The sequence below is a fragment of the Ursus americanus genome, chromosome 4 (genome assembly GCF_024610735.1).
Source record: "Ursus americanus isolate L20-20 chromosome 4, mUrsAme1.1.p, whole genome shotgun sequence".
NCBI classification, from domain to species: domain Eukaryota; kingdom Metazoa; phylum Chordata; class Mammalia; order Carnivora; family Ursidae; genus Ursus; species Ursus americanus.
In genome coordinates this window covers 9,018,733-9,032,790 of record NC_142130.1, presented here as the reverse complement: position 1 = coordinate 9,032,790, position 14,058 = coordinate 9,018,733, and the positions used below count along the sequence as shown (strand labels likewise).

Here is a 14,058-nt window from a genome sequence, read left to right as displayed (position 1 = left end):
TCCCCAACATTTTTTATCTCTTGAGTCAGGATGCTGATGGCCTCTTACAGTCAGTCTTCAGCATTAAACATTTTTCACAAAAACACTACCTAGCTTACGCGTCCCCTTATGTCCGTTCGTCTTGTTACCGCTCCCGTGGAGCTGGGTCATTTGAGGGAGGTGTGTGCCATACTTCTCCACCTTAGGGGTACCGTCCTCCTTTTGTAATCGCTAAGGAATCTCCAGGCTAAGACCTCCAGACAGCTACACTGTTCTGCAACAAAGTTTCACCTCAGAGCTTATCATCCATTTATCATCCTTGCCTGAATCAATTACCAGATTGGGAAAACTGATTTTCTAATTCTAGGAGTCATTCTGCTTTCATTAACTGGCAAGTTTTCCCCCTGGAAACATATTTTGGGTTTGTTTTTATTCAATGTGTTATAATCCAGCACCATCATTATTCTTCTGAATGCCTGAGTTTCCCCAAATTCCTCCTGTCAGAGTCCCTTCAAGCCAGCTCCTGTGTCCTCCTGATGGGTCTCAGTCTCTAAGCGCTTGGTTGCTTTCTGGCATCTTGAACTTCTGCCGACCCAGGCATGGTTTTCAAGGAACCCTAGTTCCTTTAATTGAAAAAAATGGTATTTAGAAAGCAACATCTGAGCTCCAGGTATGCACATTACACTGGGGTGTCACTGCGTCTAGGCCCTTTCAGTAGGTGGGGCTAGAAATTAATTTTTTTAAATCAAGAGTTCATAATGATAAGCTCCGATTCAAAGCCAACATCACAAGATTCTTCCTTTCACCTTACCTCATTCCCTATTTTTATCTCCCTTCTCCCATAATGAGAGCCTGGTTCCCAATTACATTAGTATGTGGATTTGTTCTGATTATAACACATACTTAATAGTTCCTGACTTACTACACTGACACTATTGCCAATAACTAACAATGAAATAAAGGGCAACATTTCTTTCCCACTCTTTTTGTCCCCAGAACATATTCCACTATGGTGTACAGTCAGAGCACTGCGTTAAAAGTCACCGAACTTTTTTTTTTTTACTTTGTGTTTATGTAATCAATTTGTTTATATTAGTTGCTCTTTATATATTCAGTTATAGGATTTGCTTTGTTTTCATTTTATTTCATTTTATGTAATTGAATATGTAAAATATTTACATGGTTGAAAGTCAAGGCTATATGTAAAAGAATACTCAGGAAAGCCCCATTTCCATCCTTACGCCCCTCCAACCACACCCACCACCCACTTACCATTTGTTCCTGGTTTACAGTTCCTAAGCATCTTCTGCAAAAATGATTTGTGGGGGGGTTTCCTCTGGAAAAATTACTAGAAGTGAAACTGCTAGGTCAAAGGGTCGATGCTTACAAGCTTTGTTAGGTCTCACCAAATTCTCCTCCGTGGTGACTGCTGACTTCATGTTTCTTACCCCGGTAAGTGGTCATCACTTGTTACCGTACCACGTTGTTACAATATTATTAAATACATTCCCTATGCTGACCTTTTCATTTCCATGACGACTGACTTCGTAACTAGAAGTTTGTCCTCTGAATTTGCTTTACCAATTTTGCCCGTCGCACCATCTCCCATCTGGCAATGGCCAGTTTGTTCTCTGTATTTAAGTCTGTTTTTTGGTTTGATAGTTGTGTTTTTTAGATCCCTCATGTAAGTGAAATCATGTGGTATTTTTCTTGTCTAATTTCACTTAGCATTATACCCTCTAGCGCCATCCATGTTGTCCCAAACGACAAGATTTCCTTCTCTCTTACGGCTGAGTTATGTTCCATTGTGTATGTGTGTGTGTACATGCAGCGTCCTTATCCATCCATCCATCTGTGGACACGTGGGCTGCTTCCATATCCTGGTTATTGTAAATAACACTACAATAAACATAGGGGTGCATGTATCTTTTTGAGTTAGTGTTTTTTTTTTTTTTAATTGTGTTATGTTAGTCACCATACAGTACATCATTAGTTTTTAGTGTTTTCATTTTCTTTGAGCACATACCCAGTAGAAGTACTGCATCATAGGGTATTTCCATTTTTAGTCTTTTGAGAAACCTCCATACTATCTTCCACTGGCCGCACCAGTGTGCATTTCTACCAACAGTGCACGAGGGTTCCCTTTCCTCCGTATCCTCGCCAATAGTTGTTTCCTGTGGTTTTGATTTAAGCTATCCTCACTGATGTGAGGTGAGATCTCATTTGGTTTGGATTTTGCATTTCCCTGATGATGAGTGATGTTGAGCATCTTCATGTGTCTGTTGGCCATCCATGTATCTCCTTTGAAAGATGTCTGTTCAGGTCCTCTGACCGTGTTTTAATCGGTTTGTTTGTTTTGGGGTTTTGTTTTTTGTGTTGAGTTGTTAAAGTTCTTTATATACTTTAGATATAAACCCCTTATCAAATATATCATTTGCAAATATTTTTCCCATTCAGTAGCTTGCCCTTTTGTTTTGTTTTGCTGTGTAAAAGCCTTTTATTTTGATGTAGTCTCAACAGCTTATTGTTTTGTTTCCCTTGCCTGAAGAGACATATCTAGGAAAATGGTGCTAAGGGCGATGACCAAGAGATGACTGTCTATTTTTCTTTTAGGAGTTTAGTGGTTTCAGACCTCACATTTAGGTCTCTAATCCATTTTGAATTTATTTTTGTGTATGGTGTTAGAAAGCGGTCTAGATTCATTCTTTTGCATGTAGCTGTCCAGTCTTCCGAACACCACTTACTGAAGAATGTCTTCCCATGTCTTGCCCCCTTTGTCACAGATTAATTGACTATAGAAGCATGGGTTTATTTCTTGGCTTTAATCCTGCTCCATTGATCTATGTGTTTATTTCTGTGTCAGTACTACACCGTTTTGATTACTATAGGTTTGTAGTGTATCTTGGAATCTGGGATTGTGATACCTCCATCTTTGTTCTTTCTCAAGACTGCTCTGGCTATTAGGGGTCTTTTGTGGTTCCATACAAATTTCAGGATGGTTTGTTCTAGTTCTGTGAAAAATGCTACTCGTATTTCGATAGAAATTGAATGCACTGAATCTGTAGCTTGCTTTGGGTAGTATAATTCTTCCATTCCATGAGCATGGAATATCTTTCCATTTGTGTGGTGTTCAATTTCTTTCGTCAGTGTTTTATCATTTTCAGAGTACAAGTCTTTCACCTTCTTGGTTAAATTTACTCCTAGGTATTTTATTATTTTTGGTGCAATTGCAAATGGGATTGTTTTCTTAATTTCTTTCTGCTGTTTCATTTTTAGTGTATAGAAATACAGAAGATTTCTGTATATTAATTTTGTATCCTCCAACCTTACTGAATTCATTTATTCTAATAGGGTTTTCTATATATAGTACCATGTCGTCGGCAAACAGTGAGTTTTACTTCTTCCTTACCGATTTGGATGCCTTTTTATTTCTTTTTCTTGTCTGACTGCTGTAGCTAGGACTTCCAGTACTATGTTAAATAAAAGTGGTAAGAGCAGACATCCTTGTCTTGTTCCTGATCTTATAAGGAAAAGCTCTCAGTCTTTCACCATTGAATATAATGTGACGGCTGTAGGTTTTTCATAGATGGCCTTTATTATGTTGAGGTATGTTCCCTCTAAACCTACTTTGTTGAAGTTTTTTTTTTTATCATCAATGGATGTAGTACTTTGTCAAATGCTTTTTTCTGCACCTGTTGAAATGATCATATGGTCTTTATCCTTCCTCTTGTTAATATGATGTATTACACTGATCGAGTTGCAAATATTGAACAACCCCTCACATCCCTGGAATAAATCCCACTTGATTGTGGTCAATGATCTTTTTTAATGTATTATAATTAGTTTTGTTAATATTTCATTGAGAATTTTTACATCTGTATTTATCAGGAATATTGGCTTATACTTCTGTTTCGTTTGTAGTGTCTTTGTCTAGTTTTGGTATCAGGCTAATGTTGGACTTGTAAAGTGAATTTGGACGTTTTCCTTCCTCTTTTACTTTTTCGAATAGTTTGAGAAGAATAGGTATTAACTCTTCTTTCTTTGGTGGAATCCCCCTGTGAAACCACCTAATTCTAGACTTTCGTTTTTTGATAACTGATTTAATTCGTTACTAGTAATCAGTCTGTTCAAATTTTCTATTCTTCCTGATTCAGTTTTGGGAAAGTGTATGTTTCCAGGAATTTATCCATTTCTTCTAGGTTGTCCAATTGTTGGCATATAATTTTGTATAGTATTCTCTTATAACCCTTTGCATTTCTGTGGTGTTGGTTTTATTTCTCCTTCTTCATTTCTCATTTTAGAGTCCTCCCTTTTTTTCTTTGCGAGTCTGGTTAAAGGTTTATCAATTTTGTTTATCCTTCTGAAGAACCACCCCTTGGTTTCATTGATCTTTTCTGTTATTTTTGAGTCTCTACTTCATTGTTTTCCACTCTAATCTTTATTATTTCCTTCCTTCTCCTAACTTTGGGTGTTGTTTGTTCTTCTTCTAGTTCCTTTAGGTATAAAGTTAGATTATTTATTTGAGATTTTTCTTGTTTCTTAAGACAGGCCTGTATTGCTATAAACTTCCCTCGTAGAACTGCTTTCATTGTATCCTAAAGATTTTAGATCCAGGGCGCCTGGATGGCTCAGTTGGTTAAGCATCTGCCTTTGGCTCAGGTCATGATCTCAGGGTTGTGGGATCAAGCCCCACATCAAGCCCCACATCGGGCTCCCAGCTCAGCAGGGAGTCTGCTTCTCCTCCCCCTGCCTCTGCCTCCTTGCGCTCTGTCTCTCAGATAAATAAATAAAATCCTTTAAAAAAAAAGATTTTAGATCACTGTTTTCATTTTAGTCTTCATGTATTTTTTATTTCTCCTTTGATTTCTTCATTGATCCGTTGGTTGTTTAGTATCATGTTTTAGCCTTTATGTGTGTGTGTGTTTTCTAGATTTTTCTTGTGATTTCTAGTTTCATACCGTTGTGGTCAGAAAAGATGCTTAAAGTGATTTTGATCTTCTTAAATTTACAGAGACTTGTTTTGTGACCTAACATGTAACCTATGTTGCAGAATGTTCCATGCGCACTTGAAAAGAATGTGTTTCTGTTTTTTTGACAGAATGTTCTTTATAAATCTGTTAAGTCCAATTGGTCTGTATATGGCACTCAAAGCCATTGTTTCCTTGTTGATTTTCTGTCTGGATGATCTATTCACTGATGTAAGTGGGGTGTTAAAGTCCCCTCCTATTATTTAATTACTCTCAATTTCTCCCTTCATATCTGCTAATACTTGCTTTATGTATTTAGGTGTTCCTATGTTGGTGCATAGATATTTACAATCATTATATCCTCCTCTTGGATTGATACCTTTATCATTTAATGCCCTCGTCTCTTGCTACAATCTTGGTTTTAAAGTCTATATTCTCTAAGTTGCTGCCTCAGTTTGTTCTTTTGTTTTGCTTCCACGGAAAATATCTTTTTCCACCTCTTCATTTTCAGTCTGAATGTGTATTTAGGTCTGAAGTGAGTCTCTTATAGGCAGCATATAGATGGATGTTGTCGTTTTATCCATTCAGTTACCTTATGTCTTTTGATGGGAGCATTAGTGTATTTACATTTAAAGTAATTGTTGATAGGTATGTGCTTACTGCCATCTTATTTGCTGTTTTCTGGTTGTTTTTGTAGTTTTGTTCTCTGCTCCCTTCTCTTGCTCTCCTCTCTTGTGGTTTGACGGCTTTCTTCAGTGGTGTGTGTGGATCCTGTCTCTTTATTTTTTGTGTATCTATTACAGGTTTTTGATCTGTGGTTCCCATTGGGCTCATATACAACGTTCTATGTGTACGGCAGTCTATATTAAATTAATGGTCACTTAAATTCAAACACATTCTAAAAGCCCTAAACTTCTCCTCCCTCCTCCATTTTACGTATGTCATATTTTACATCTTTTTATTTTGTGTATCCCTTGACTAATTTTTTTTAGATACAATTGATTTTACTACTGCTGTGTTTTAACCTCCCCTGGCTTTATTAGTGGTCAATCTACTACCATTACTATATGGTTTTTACCTGTGAAATTTTTTCCTTTCATAATTTTCTTTTACATATGGCCCTTTCTTCCTACTTAAAAGAACTCGGTTTAACATTTCTTGTAAGTCTGGTTTACTGGTGATGAACTCCTTTCACTTTTGTTTGGGAAACTCTCTCTTTCCTTCAATTCTGAATGACAATCTTGGTGGAGAGTATTCTTGGTTGTAGTTTTGTCCTTTCGGCACTCTGAGTATATCATGCCACTCTCTCCCAGCCCACATAGTTTCTGCTGAAAACTGAGCTGACAGTCTTATGGGGTTTCCCGATGTATACCTATATTCTCTTCTGTTTTGAAGATGATCTTTATCATTAATTTTTGTCATTTTTATTATTATGTGTTTCAGTGTGGCCCTTCTTGGATTCATCTTATTAGCGGATTTCTGTGCTTTCTGAACCTGGATGTCTTTTTTCTTCCCCAGATTAGAGAGATTTTCAGCTAATATTTCTTCAAGTATGTTTTTTGGTCCCTTCTCTCTCTTCTCTTTCTGGGATCCCTATAATGTGAATGTTATCATTCATGATGATGTCACGGAGTTCCCTTAACCTATTCTCGTATTTTATTTTCCTCTCTTCTTTTGGCTGTTCAGCTTGGTTGTTTTCCATTACCCTTCTTCCAGATTGCTGGTCTATTCTTCTATACCCTCTAATCTGCTGCTGATTCCTTCTAGAGTATTCTTCATTTCAGTTATTGTATTCTTCAGCTCTGACTGGTTTTTATGTTTTCTATCTCTTTGTTGAAGTTCTCACGAGTTCATTCATCCATTTGTTTCCCAAGTCCAGTGAGTATCTTTAGACCATGACTTTGAACTCTGTATCAGGTATATTGCTTATCTCCATTTCATTTAGCTTTTTCTGTGATTTTTGATTTGTTCTTTCATTTGGGATGCATTCCTCTGTTTCTTCATTTTGTCTAACTCTATTTGCTTCTATGTATTAGGTAGGTCAGCTGTCTCCTAATCTTGAAAGTAGTGGTCTTGCGTAGAAAAGGTCCTATGGTTCCCTACAGCACAGTCCCCACTGGTCAACCATACCAGTTCTCCAGGGGTATCCCCTGTGCGGGTTGCATCAAACCTCCCCTACTGGCTTAGCCACAATTGCTGTGGGTATGCTGGTGGATGGGGCTGGCCTTTAGCCCAGCTGGATGCAGTGACCTGCTTCATCTAATGTGGGTGCACTAAGAGTTTACTGCCCATGCTGTTGAGAGGTCCAGCTGCAGCTGTGGTGGACTCACTGGTGGGTGGGGCTAGCACTCAGCCTAAGTATCCGCAATTAACCTCTGCCATAGCTACAGGCACACCGAAGGGCAGAGCTTGCTCCCCAAGCAGCTACCTAAGAGGTTTGGCTGCAGGAACTAAGGGTATGCAAGTGGGTGGGGTTATTTTCTCTGCCTCCCTAGGACACTAATCACTTTGGAGTAGTGCCTGCAGAGGCAGGTGGGCTGGGTCTGCAGGGGAACTCTGGACCAGAGCACACAGTGCTAGCAAGGTAGATGGAGAATGTTAGAATTGGCTCCTGCAAGTGTCTGGCAATCTAGGCTAAGGGAGGGCAAGAAAAATGGCACCCACCAGTACTGTTGTTCCAGGAGAAATCTCCTGCAGATTCCTGTCCCTGCAGTACATGTTACAAGATTAGTCAATAAATCTCCTTCATGTATACCCCAGGTGCTTTTCAAATTGCAGCGTCTGTGCTGTCTCTGGGCAAGTTATTTAATTATTTATTTTTAAAGATTTTATTTATTTATTTGTCAGAGAGAGAGAGAGCGTGCGAGCACAAGCAGGGGGAGCAGCAGGCAGAGGGAGAAGCACACTCCCTGCTGAGCAAGGAACCCGATGTGGGACTTGATCCCCGAACCCTGGGATTGTGACCTGAGCCAAAGGCAGACGCTGAACCAACTGACCCACCCAGCCATCCCTCCTGGCTTAGTGTGCTGGCTCTATAAGGGCAAGGACTTGGTTTCCTGTCATCCAGAGTTAAGCCTGGGCTAATTTTCAAAGCCAGATGTTAAAGGGTCTTGTTTCCCCAGGGCGGGTCCCCAGGCCCAGGGTGCCTAGTGGGGGTCATGTGACCCCTCGCTCTTCTATGCTTGTGATGCCCTCCTGTCCGGAGTGAGTCACAGCAGGGAGTTTGGTCCCAGACTGCACTTCCCCCCGTCCAACCCTTTTCGGTGTGGCCTTCTCTCTGCAACCAGCAGATCTGTTCTGCCAGTCTTCAGGCTTTCAGAGTTAGCTGCACAGATGTAACTGTTGCCTCACGGAGTCTGTGGGACAAGGTGAGCTCAGGATCCTCCTACTTTGCCATCCTTCCCCTCGCTGACCTTCATTCTTAAATGATGGTTTAATACTGAATTCCAAGATGAAATATTAGTCTCCTGTGTTCTAAATTCTATTGTTGATGAGAAACCTGCTGTCAGTTTAACTGTTGTTTCTTAGAGGTATGGCAGAAACCGTCAGCAGCTCTCAAAATTTAGGTCCCCTTCTTTTTCTGACATCCAGAGCTGACCTGTATTTCCCAGCTAGGAAAACTCCTTTGCAGTTATGTATGGACACATAACTGATTTCTAGCCAAAGGGATGTAAGCAGATGTGACTTTGCCCACTTCTGGGCTGAGCTCATCCCCCTTCCTGTGGGCAACCAGAACTACTCTAAAGAACACACGATGAAGGCAGCAGACCTACCATCAGCTGGGTCCCTGAGTACGGAGAGCCACCCAACGACCTGAAATACCCACCCAGGACTGTGACATGAAAGAAATAAACTTGTACTAAATTTGAGCCATTTCTGGTCTATTTGTACAGCATTTTAGCCCATTCTACTTAATACAATATACTTCTAATCGGTTCTTTTCATATCTTTCCCCTCTTGCTGCCTATGTCCCTACTTCCATCAAAAATCTTTATTCACTGTAAGCCTTCACTCTATCCTTGGCCTGCTGTCAGCTGAACCAGAGCTGACATTTATGGAATGTGGTGTTCTGCAAGTACTTGATTACGGTTACTGATGGCTCAACTACCTTGTGACTCACCATGGCCCAGGGGCTTTTCCCACCAGGAACAGGCACAAAGCCAATCATTTAGCAATTTGAACTTACTTATAAAATTAATTAGTCTTCATTTGACTTTGTCCAATTTGTAAGTACCCAATTTATCTAGGTTATTTTGACTTGTTTCCAGTATTTCTGGCATATGAATAACATATACACAGTATATCACTAGTCATGGACTAAAACTGATTAAATAAAACTGGGTCCCAGCCTGACCTCTGAAAGGTTAACTGATAAAAGCTATCCATACAGCACCATATCCTTTATAATGTCTCTGTATGATCTTCCCACCATCTAATTGTGGTATCATCTGAGCTAAACTATGTTTCCCTGGCTTGTTGATGTTTACATTTCTCATAATTAAATAAGCAGTATGAGAAAGTCAAGATATATGTGCCCTGCTTCCTCCAAATCCTTCCAATGGTTCTTGAAAAAATCAGGTTATACTGATATGATTCAGTTTTCCATACAGCTACCATTAATTTTTACCCAATGCTCTATGTTTGATTAAATAGAGTAAATTAATATTCTGGTGATGTATATTTTAACATATCCCTCCCCTCACAATGTGACTGTGACTTCTTATTTACTGAGAATTCCACACATATATTCATCTCTTCATCATTTTGGTGGGGACAGATAATTAATATAAGTACAATGCTCAGAATTAGGGAAAAAGGAGTTTTATAAGTTGTATTGGTTGTTCACTTTTTGCTACCAAATTTGAAGATATCACATTTTGAGATATCAATAAATAGGAATATACCTGAAGAAATTAACAAAGCTATTCATAACAGCAACAGTTAAAGGATCATAAGAACGGGAGTTATTGAAAGGATATATCTGTTTGGGAGCTAGGTTTGCGCCACCACCAGAAATGTCCAAATACAGATGGGATGACTGCTTAGCAAACACGCTCATAAAAGCCGCTCTGTCATCAGAGCGCATTTGAACTAGAGACTGTTTCTTAGTCCTCGGTGATTATCATCAACTTTAGTCTCGCTCTTAAGCAAAGGAAGAGTGACCGTACAGTGACCTAGGAAGTATCAGTCAGGAACATATGCTCAGTAGTCCTGAGACCTTACTCAGAAGTCCCAAGCTACTGAACACAGCTCCTGGGATAACTCAATAGCCAGAGAGATGACGACACTGCGCCAGTTCAGTTATTTATGGCTTCTAAATGGCTCTGTGTGTCATTGCTGAGAAAGTGAACCAAGCCAGTCACCTGAGGGAGAGCCTTTCTCAGCCTCACACAATCTGGGATAGCCTAGTCAATCGGCCACAACGGCACTGAAGTCCTGCACCAGCTTCCTCTACTACCACGAGCACCTGCCTGGTCCGTTTCCATTCCCTCAGCGTTCAGAAAAGATAACGTACACATCTCCTCGGACTGATTTTTTTTTCTTTAAAAGCATAACACTAACGGTGGAAGTTTCAGAGACCGAGACAAGTTTTTTGGGGCAGGCAGATCCCTCAAGTCAAATAATTCTACCCAAATATATATCGTGCTTTTTAGTTTATACTTCACAGAGATTGCGTGATTCAAAGTGTCTAAATCATGCTTCTGAACCTACATTCCATGAATGATACCAAGATGTTCAAGCGTTAAAATTGAGTAATAGTTTTTTTCCCCCTAATAATTTTTCCTTAATTTGAGGAGAAACTGCCCTATGAAAAAAAGAGATATTCATATTAACAGAATAAAGGAAAATAAATCATATGATAATCTTGAGACATGCAGAAAAAGCTTTTGACAAAATTCAACACTCATTCATGATAAAAAAAAAATCCTCTTGGCAAAGTAAGAATTGTGAGAAATTTCCTCAGCTTGAGCAAAGACATCTATCATCCATCACACTTAGTTGTGAAAGACTGACCACTTCCCCTTAAAACTAGGAACAAGGCAAGGATACCTGCTCTGATCATTTCTATCCAACATTTTAGGATGTCCTGGCCAGTTCAGTTAGGTGGGGGGCGGGGGAGTAGAGCACAGAGATTAGAAAGGGAAAGTAAAACTACTTGTAAGTGATGCGTACAGTTGACAGTTGACCCTTGAACGATAAGGTTTAAGCTGTGGAGGCCCATTTACGTGTGGATTTTTTTCGATAAACATATGGGGAAATTCTTTGGAGATCTGTGACAATTTGAAAAAACTCAGACACACACTGTGTATCCTAGAAATATTGAAAAAATTAAGTAAAAGGTATGCCATGAAAGCAGAAAATATATACAGATATAATATACTAGTCTGTTTTATCATTTACTAATGTAAAATATACACAAATTTATTATAAAAAGTTAAACTCACAACTTACACACACACACACACACACAGGTCATACATGGCACCATCTGCAGTCAAGAGAATGTGAACAGGCGTGAAGACGCAGTGTGGAATCACGACGCCATAAAATTAACTGTGGTATGCACAGCGCTACTGTAAGAGTCTCCCAGCCACCGCGCATCTGCGGTGGGCTCAGGTGCAGTGAGCATCCACGTAAGATGCCCTATGATGCCAACCTACTCATCTCCTCATGAGCAGCTTGCCTCTCCAGTAAAAGGCTTTTCGGAGTAAAAAGTGAATTCTCACAGTTCTTGAGTATTTTTTATCATGTTTAGCTCAATACCACCAACCCTGAATAACATGACAGAACCCATATGAACCCCAGAACCCCACTGAGTGAGCACCAAGGCACTGAAGTGGCCCACTTGCCTCCGAACACAGTGTCTCCAGCCCGGCCTCTAGATCAGGGGGTCACAGAGACCGTTTAGGGCTCATCACGCACGGTACTCGAGGGAAAGGAATGTCAGTGCTACGGTAGAGAACTGTGATGGGCAGAACATCATGAAAGTCTGGAAGGATTACACCATTGAAAACGCCATCAAACCTGAAACAAATTCCTGCTGGGGAAAACTGTCCAGATGTTGTGCATGACTTCACAGGGTTTACAACCGAGCCGATCCAAGAGGTCATGACAGAAACTGTGGATATGGGGGGGGAAAGGTGGGGGAAAGGGTTACAGGATATGGATTTTGAAGAAATTCAAGAGCTAATAGACACCACACCACACCACACCAGGGGAATGAACAGAAAATGCCTTGAGAGCTTCCGAACCTGCACCAAGATGATGAGGAAGAAGACGCAGAGCCCCAAGCCGTTCCAGAAAACAGACCGGACAGTCGGGCCGACAGTAAGGCTCCGCTTAGTCACGACTGCTCTTTGCTCTCGCCGCATGGACTCTTCTTCAACACGGGCATGAAGCTAAAGCAAGCGGTGGAAGGAGGGCTGGCACCATACAGAAACCTTTTAGAGAAGTGAAAAAGCAAACATTTCAGATAGAAATGACGACGGATTTCCATAAAGTCACACAAGCGTGCCCACCTCGCCTGCCTGCCCGTCCACCCCCGCTCCCTCCGCCAGGCTCCTCAGCTCGCCCAGTGTGACGAGGCCGAGGACGAAGACCTACAACGGCCCCCTTTCACTTACTGAGCAGTAAATAATCATCATGCTGTACGGTTAACAAGCCTGTCTGGTGTGTGTGGGGGGGTGAGCATCTCGTGTGAAATCTGATAACTGTACGGCAAGAACCGTAGGACACACTTTTAGCTCATCATCATCACCTAAGTATTCATCGTAGAAAACATCGTGCACAAGCTTGTATGTACGTGGACAGCCTCTCCTACACGGGCATAAGCTGAGTGATAGTTAATGTAAAATTAAGGTGTTATTTTTCATATTGTTCTATAACTTTGTTTTCAAAGAATAACACCACCATAGTGTATGCCCCTCTCTCCAATTGGAGAAACCGTATCAGCCTACCACCACAGGCAAGCAGTTTTAAAAAAATGTAGTATTTCCAATATTGCATTACAAACATGACTGTAATACCGTATGCCATAAAAATTTTAAAGATGTATATATTTGAGAGAGAGAGTATGAGGTGGGGGGGTGAGAGGCGGAAAGGATCTCAGGCAGACTGCATGCTCAGCACAGAGCTGGACACAAGGCTTGACCTCATGACCCTGAGATCATGACCTGAGCCAAAACCAAGAGCTGGACACTTAACTGATTGAGCTACCTAAGCTCCCTGCCATAAAAACATTATGATTCGTTCATTAGCATATAGGCTAAGCTACCAAAAGCAATCATATTGTTGCTTCTTTGTTATCAATGCATGAATCATTATACCTGTAAATAACCATGAATTTCTTTTTCACACTGTCTGTCATTTCTGACGCCTAGTGTTAGCAATATATGCAACAGCTACAGTGTTTTTGCCATATAAATAATACTGAGACAATGATTCATCTTGTAAGCAAACAACATCAACTTGTGGTATCAATAAATACAGTACAGTACCGTAAATGTATTTTCTCTCATGGTTTTAACATTTTCTTCTCTGTAGCTTACTCTATTGTAAGAATACAGTATATAATACACACACAATATATGTGTTAATCAACTGTTTATATTATTGGTAAGGCTTCTGGTCAACAGTAGGCTACTAGTAGTTAAGTTTTCGGGATTCAAAAGTTGTATGTGGATTTTCGATTGTGGGGGGAGGTCAGCACTTCTAATCCCTGCACTGTTCAAGGGTCGACTGTATAGAGAAAATGCTAAGGCAACAACCAAAAACTTACTGGGATTAATAAATTAATTTTATTAAGGTTGCAGACCAATTTTAAAAAATTATATATATACAAATAAAATTTTAAAATGCAAAAAATACCATTTACAATAGACTCAAAAACATCAAATACATAGAAACAAAACTTTTAAAATATGTACAAAACATCAAGGCCAGAAACTATAAATACTGCTGAGAGAAACTGAAGGAGACCTAAATAAGTGACAAATATGCCGTGTCCGTGGATGAGAAGATTACTATTAAGATGGCAATGCTCCCCAGACTGACAGATTTTAATATAGTCCTGGTCAACGATGCTTTTTTTTTATAGAAAACCAACCAAGCT

General features: G+C 40.0%; 1 protein-coding gene across 3 annotated transcripts in view; it reads right to left on the bottom strand.

Annotated features, from left to right (window-relative positions):
- GPR160 (G protein-coupled receptor 160) overlaps positions 1-14,058 on the bottom strand; it is a 59,302-nt gene that overhangs the window by 31,091 nt on the left and 14,153 nt on the right. For 2 of the 3 annotated variants that reach the window (XM_045788627.2, XM_087861388.1), the window contains one exon: positions 12,200-12,388. The exons of the other annotated variant lie outside the window; for it this stretch is intronic. In XM_045788627.2, the coding sequence (XP_045644583.2) occupies positions 12,330-12,388 (59 nt within the window). In that variant the 3' untranslated portion in view covers positions 12,200-12,329. The remainder of the gene's footprint in view (positions 1-12,199; positions 12,389-14,058) is intronic. 3 annotated transcript variants of the gene reach the window in all.